The 7,880-nt window shown below is 36.5% G+C and overlaps 1 protein-coding gene across 1 annotated transcript; it reads left to right on the top strand.

The window, feature by feature from the left end:
- Nucleotides 1-246: 246 nt before the first annotated feature.
- Smp_010620.1 (hypothetical protein) lies at nt 247-7,334 on the top strand (the record flags this gene model as incomplete). Its single annotated transcript, XM_018798595.1, has 5 exons — nt 247-318; nt 2,461-2,547; nt 3,440-3,595; nt 5,297-5,410; nt 7,176-7,334. 5 exons carry the CDS (start codon nt 247-249, stop codon nt 7,332-7,334), a joined length of 588 nt encoding a protein of 195 aa, XP_018653522.1.
- Nucleotides 7,335-7,880: the final 546 nt, after the last annotated feature.

Raw genomic sequence — 7,880 nt, 5'->3', positions numbered from 1 at the left:
TGTGAGCATTAATGCTGAGATGAGGTCACATTCGACTAACTAGTCCCAGACGGAAAGAAATTCAAGACCTAGAATCTTGTGTTTTGTTTGTTCATGGTGTTGATGCATTTGAGTTCTTGTCCTTGTTTTCGTTAATTGCTAATAATTTCGGTCTTAATTTTTATTTTGAAAGTTGTTTAGGGTGACTTGCTGTGGTTTAATACTTATCCATTCCCTTCCTCTCTTGACAATTTACTTACCTTTTAGATGGTCATAAATATTTCGTCTGAAAATGGTGTTGTAAAAAATGGTTCTTTATTTGGATCATACGATAAAGAAGTAAGTGTGTATTTATGCATTCTCACCTTTTATTAGTTAAAATGTCGATAATTTTGTACAGGACTAAATTTAGATTGATAATTTTGTACGTAAAAGGGTTAGTTTGTCATCAATAGCGTATGACTACCGTTTAAGATAAATCCGACAGGGGATTGTAGATTCGGGTTTCATTCTTGCTAATATTGATTAATTGTTTACTGCTTCGCTAAAGACGCTGGTACTTACGAACATAGTTCAAATAGGTAGCTGGTAACTTCTTGGATTAACTCAGCGTCTTAAATTGATGTCTAGCCTTCTTTTAACCTGTTCAAATACCACCTAGCATTACACGTCTGGGTACGTGGTAGTTAGACATACGTAATTAATGTCACATTTTCAACTAGTTTGCGCTATAATAAAGTTTAGTTAATTCTTCAAGATCTTGGGTCAGTGTGTGCACATGTAAATATTTAGTACTACATCCATAATGTTTCTAAGCAGAATTGTAGCTCGTAGTTGTATGTATTAGACTGTTGAATAGTAGACAACATATGTATGTACAACATTCGTCCTGTTATGACAGACCGACAGATGCCAGTCCTTCGCTGCTTTCTTTCGTACCTTGGGACTACACCTCTCCTCCTATCTAGCCATCGTCCACGTCGGCATATAGTGCACAATGTGGGATTTTCCTGGGTGATATTCGTAGTACTTGTCCAAGTCACCAAAGCCTGTTATTTGGGATAGGGTTATCAATTGAATTGTTGTCATTGTATCCCTTAAATGTTAATAAAAACACATTTATTCTTGTCAGTCAATTTTCCAATTGTTGATGAATAAAGACGGAAAGCAAATCGACTTACAAGTTATTGTATTCAGTTAAATGATTCGGTCAACTCACTTTTTAAAAGTTATCTAGTTCGTAGTAGTAGGTTTGGGAAAATATTTTTTGGGATTCAAAAGAAAAATGTTCTCACTATTTGTAGATTTTTTAATTTTTCAACATAAATTTTTGTTTTAATGGTTGAGATTGAATTAATTAAAGCTGGATCACCATGAAAAACTTGGAAGCACTGGAAGGCTGTTTCGTCCTACTGTGGGACTCCTCAGCGGCAGTGCGCATCCACGATCCCGCCTCGCGAGATTCGAACCCGGGACCTATCAGTTTCGCTCGCGAGCGCTTAACCTCTAGACCATTGATGGTCGTTCGCACTATCTTTTTATTGATATTAAAGAGTGCAGGTTGATGGATTACTATTGGGAGTGCTAATCATTGAAAAGTCATGGTAAGGCAATTTCTTCAAAATTTACGTATGCCTAATAGAGACTGATCAGTTGTAGTCCTTAACAGACTATTACAAATAAAATTCACATCTATTGCATAAGCTTAGTGGCTATCCGGACTTGATAGCTCAATGGATAATGCATCCATTATTTGAAGCAAAAAAGATATTAGGTTTAAGTCTCATTATTGGCATGAACACTGAGATGTGGGGGTGCATATTTATTTTATTATTTTATTTAAACACAAATATTGGTACAAGGAGGCACCAGATATATATGCGCCAGACTTTTGTGTGACGGCTGTGATACTGCCCGGGTGCCCAGACCGAAGCAGGTGGTTTTCTTAAGGGGCCCCACCCAAAGCCAGTGACCTAAAGGTCTGATCCACAAGGCAGTGGAGGATCGTGAGGAGATGCAGTCCCATGGTAGCCGGTGACCAACGATTGATTCATACGCCATTTGTTCCCTCAGGATACTGGAGCCCATGTGCACCATTGATTTTGAATCAGGGTTTTCCAACTCCCCTAGGTGGACTTTCCGTGTCCACCAACCCGGTTAAAGCGCCGGATATTCGCTTTTCGTCCTCTCAGTTTCGTAAACAACACCCGTGGTGCGAGAATGCAGTGAGTAGGACTTCCCTGTCAGTGGCTGTATACGCATGGCCACGTGAGAGCATTTCTAGAGGGAGGGCAGACTCTCCCCACTCTCGACCATACCAGGGCATTTGGGGGTGCATTTAACTAACCAGTCCCAGGTATTAGAATGAAACACGGTTTTCAAATCTCACTGTTAACCCTTATTTAAGTTCAATAAAATTTTAATATATTTCAATAATTGATTATCTTTATATATTGTGACAATCTTTTATTGTTATTCTAGAATAATAAACCTTTACTAACAAAAGCTGATAATACCAAATTTGCTTTGTTAGGTCAAATGTTCATGTGTGAAGGTAAACCTGGACCGGTAAGTGAAATGATGAATATAACGATAATCCATACTAAAATTTTAATTCTTCCCCCCATTTTTGTTTTAAATTTCTATGCATTCTATGTGGACTTAGTTGGAAGAAAGAAATCAGTAGTGACTGGTTAAAGTCCATATTTCATCAAGCAGTACCGTATGGGTTTGAATAGGGTCATTAAAAGTAAGTGAAATAACAGCTATTTTAGAATCGGTCTACCACAAATGGAATTAATAATTTAAAACTGTAAAGACCGCTCTATTCTGCCGCTGATATGTATGCTTTTTTTACGGGTACAGAAACCAGCTACTTAAGTAAGAATATCAAGACTCAGTAGGAAGCTTTTATTGGCTAACCGGATTGAGAATGTATGCGCAACTCTTTCATAAATTCAGATCCATGTCCCTCAGAAAATAAAGCCGTATTTTAAACCAGTAGCTTGTTTATTTCCTCAGAAAGTGGAGCTAAGTCCCATCAGGATTTCTCATTCATTATTTAGTCCATATCTAATTCACTAAATGTATCAGAAAGTTTCTGTAATATAACAAGATGAGGTAATGTTTATTGGTGTGCATTATTAGATCAAAAATTGTGGGTAAACACAGTCAATTTTTATCTATTGAGTTGCCGATTTCAACCCCAGTCCATCGTTAGTTTTAGTAGCCCAGTAGTAGTTACAATATAAGTATAAGTAAATAAGACCCTGGACACAACAGAAACCAATCACGTATAAAATAGGGTACGCATATATATGCATGTGTGTCTATCCAAGTTATACCATGCAAATTCACAACTGTGTAAGCTGATTAATCATTATCATTCTGGTTTGAAGTAGTTAATGTTTCATAAATTATTATTATTGTTGTTGTTGTTCCCATTATTATTAAAATAAAGGTTATTGAATTGAATGTATCTGGGCGTATTCGTGATGGAAAATTCGATGCTATGATTCGTGAAGCATTACATGTAAAATATGGTCATTTAAATAATGCTGTTGGTTTGGGTGGTGTTATAGTTCAAGAACAAGGCAAATCATTATATCATGTACTTGTAAGTGCGCCTTTTTTATTTCTAACAAAAATTCCAATTGTCATAATATTGTTACCATGGGGGCTTTGAAAAAGTTGTTGAATGTAGATGTTTTGAATCATGGTTTGACTTGAATTGGACAGCCATTGGAAGCCGTGAAGCACAGCTAGACAACTGTTTCATTCTAGTATATGAAGCTCACTAGTGGCAGTACACATCTATGACCACAATAAAGATCTGGTCTAGAAACTTCTTGGCTCAAGTCGAGCGTTTAAACTTCCTTCAATCGCTTCCTATAAACTAGCCGTTATGCAAATAATTTAGATTAAGGTCTCTAGTACATAAACTTAGACTTGGTAAATATATCTTACAATGTCAAGTAAATATGAATCCACGTAAGTAGTCTATGCACCACTAGTTTTGTGTGTAATATGTGTCTATATGTTGGAAACTTCCAAGGATTCTTCGATAAAGTCTCCACAGGTCATGAAAAGACCGAAAATATCTCGTTCGATCAAACCAAGAACATTTTCAAAACAAAAGGTTGTCACCCTTTAATGGGGTAGTTTTATAATATTCGGTCATCAAATTTAGTGAGTTTCCAGAAGCTTCTAGAACATTTAGGTCATCTGTAAATCTATAAATCACCTTGTTTTCTGTACATTAATTAAGCTTAAAGTAAAGCTTTTATTCGGGGCTCAAGTTTAGGAGTATTTGAGCTTTCGAATAGCAGACATCTAATGAAAAGAATAATATTCGAACTAGCACAGTGAAATCCCAGTGAAGACTTGTTTGGTACATTCACTTCTACCAGTCGGCCTATCAAGCTGAAGTGAAATGAAATAAAGTTCGAATAGACTATTTAATGGGTGGTTTGCATCAACTTACGGGTTTTATCATTTCTGTTCATAAGTCCTACAAGGTAACTAGGAGAAAAGGAAGAAACTATGGGAGTATTCGTTTACTGGATTAGTCTTGTCTTTCAACGTAATTACGGCAAATACCTGTATACATTTTAGTACAAATATTGCTCACTTTACTAAGGATTGTCTTGAAAAAGGAAATCAACAGTCAATTCCCCTGGTCTTCAAGATGCCCTCGAATCCCCTAGTACGACCGAGGATGGAAGGGCCTGCATCCCCTCTCGGAATGCTCTCATATGATCACACGTATTTAGCCACTGCCAGGAGAGTTCTGCTCACTGCCTTCTCGCGGCGAGGGTGTTGTTTATGAAATTGAGAGGACGAAAAGAGAATGTCCGGCGCTTCAACTGGGTTGGTTGGATACTAAGGATCAACCTAGGGGAGTTGGAAAACCCTGATTCCAAACCAATGGTGCACCTGGTGTCCAGGATCCTTACTGAACAAATGCGTATGAATTTATTGTTGGTCATCGGCAACCATCTCCTTACATTGCTCCATTGTCTTGTGGATCAGACTCTTAGGTCAAAGGCTCATGGAGTAGCCCTCTAAGAAAACCACCTGATTTGGTTTGGGTACCCGTTCAGTGTTCCGCTCCATACAAATTTAATGGCAACTACTTTTCGGGGTGCAAATATATTTTGATGTCCTTTTATACCAATGTTTATGTGTTAAAATAGTAATTAATAATAAGTCTTTAGGATGAAATTGCAGTTTACAAAGTTTCTTTCTTCATTGTTTTACTTTTGGCCTGCACTCAAACCGGCCTACATTGATTCCCCCCAACTTTGTTTATTTCCAGCCTGAATTCTCACAAGAACCTCTTGATTCAGGTGAAAAACTTCGTAATTGGATTAAAATGTTTGAAATGGAATCTCCTGTGATCTCAGTTGGAATCGCTGTTTCACACGATCCTGTAAGTAGATTATATTATTCCTTTATTACATACATATCTCTTTATATTTAATTAAAGAAATTGATTTAACCTGTTAATAATGATATTCAGTGTGGGATTTTTTTCCCTGATGTTATGTTATTATCGGTCAGTATAGTACTTAAAACAAATCAGTGAGTCAATTCAAGTTCCTATATTCTAATTATACACAATGCAAGGAAATGAGTGATTGCCAGTTAGATGTTAACAGTTCAGTAATCGACATCTGAATAATGTGCATTCTTTCCAATGCATATTGACAGCCATCACGATGTCTGTGATTATACTTTTTTGTACCTTGTACAGTGAAAGGTTGTCAGCTTTTTATAAACACTCCTGAATAGGTTATGAGCTTAACAGACATAATGATGTGTTAAAACAAAGGAAAAAACACTGATAATTTGTTGAAATATCTAAATAGTAAGAACAGGTAGCCCGGATATTCATATTCAAGCAGGCTGCCAAAATAGCTTATAAGGGTTAAAAATATACCTAAATCTTTTAAAATAAAATAAATTAATGGAAGTTTATATCTAACCGGAAATTTGAGCCCAACTCTCTTCAATACTTGAACGTTTATTCTACTAACTGGTTATATGACATATTGACAATGATAAAGATAAATTAACTGATTCACAAGCTACTTCGGATATGAACCATATTCTAGATGTGAGGGAGCCAATGATACTAACTGGTGCTCAAACTGAAATAAATGGAGCGTGCATTCAAACCTGGTTGAAAGCTGAATCCCTTAAGCAGTGGACCACTACTTCTCACTGTCAATACTTTCCACAGTAGAGAGAAAGTAAACTATTTTTTCCATCAGTAGGTTTTGATTCACTTTTACTTTGTGTCTGTCTTTAGAAGGATGACTGCTTTATGATTAGTTTGACTCGAATAAAAACGAAAGTTATTCTCTAGCAGTTAATGATTTACCCATTTTTTATGTTTTCTCATTTTCAGTTGTGTTTGTCTCAGTTTTATCTCATTTAATGTACCATTGAAAATCAGGACACGCTTTTAATACCTATTGTCTAACTTCTTTAATGATCGGATGATATTGATGCTAATAAAACATATACGTCCTTATTGGCTCCATATGTGTTCTGCCGACTTGACACGTTTATAGCAATGATATATCAAATGTCAAATATGAGGATACGTTTAGATACGTATGTTTCAGACATCAATTAAGGCGAATAGACGATCAGCGATGCAGATTGGTGAAGGTAAACAAACCTACTCGATTTTATCAAAACATGACAACACTTATAGGCATGAGAGATACAAGATAGCATGGAGACACGTTATCATGCACATGTTATCATACACACACTCAAGGTCACAAATACGGTTGACAGAACGACTGAAAGATTAGGATCATGTTTCTGTCCACATCGTATAGACATGTAACATTACTGAGTGTCCATTTTGTCCTAGCATTGTACTCCTTAATAATGTGCGCCTTTGGCCCAATTAGGAATTGAACCCAGGACCTTCAGATCTCGTGGCTAATACTTCATAGTTCGAACCACTGATCCTGGTGTCTAGTGGTATTATTCGAACTTCAATCAGTTCATTGATATAGCGTGACAGTCATCCTATGATATTGGTGGAAAAAATGTTTTACCTTCGATATGTCATGATGAGACGGCTGTCTAGCGTTCCCCGGTTTTCAATGCTATCTCTACAAAACCTCTTGAATTAAACTAATTTTATGTTGTTGTTTTCTTTTCCTTTTTTCCAGCATCATCTTGGCCTACGTTTAGAACATTTTCATTGTTTTAATCAAGATCAAACAAATTGTGGACATTGTCATTTTGATACGCATGGTCCAACTGTCTCCTATCGTGGTTATTTTTCAATAGCTGAACATTTATTACGTATTGATCAACCAAGTAAATAATTTGAGAGAAACGATTAGTTCTTTTTTCTCTCTTTGTTGATTTTCTCAGAAAAAAACGTTGATTCGTTCAATCTTTATGTTTCTATCATGTTGACTTTTCTTAATTATTGAGATTTTCTAGGTTTCTTTTTTCTCTCGATTATTTAGTAGTATGTATTACATTAGTAGTATATATATGTATAATCTAATATTTATTCAATGGAGAATAAAGAATAGTTTTTTTCATTATCGTTTGCTTATTTCTTATAGATAGGCCCGAGTAGCTCAGTGGTAACGTCTCTGAGTGACACGGGATCGAGTCCGTCAGGGAGCACCAGTTCCCTCAAAATTACAGGTACACCTTGCTGACGAGTGCCAAGTAGCACGAAACCCGGGTCCAGGGTTTCCTGTTGACCACCTTCAACCACCATCGTATCTCAACATAGTGCACGCAGTGTCGAGCCATTTAGACTAGTAGCCACATTGCAACTTGATCGATAGTATTCGATCAGCACTAAGAAGGACTTGACATGCATGACATTGATTACCACCTAGTGATCAATCGAT

The sequence above is a fragment of the Schistosoma mansoni genome, chromosome 7 (assembly GCF_000237925.1).
Source record: "Schistosoma mansoni strain Puerto Rico chromosome 7, complete genome".
Taxonomy (NCBI): domain Eukaryota; kingdom Metazoa; phylum Platyhelminthes; class Trematoda; order Strigeidida; family Schistosomatidae; genus Schistosoma; species Schistosoma mansoni.
Note: the sequence above shows the minus strand (reverse complement) of the source record. Positions and strands in the feature narration are given on the sequence as shown.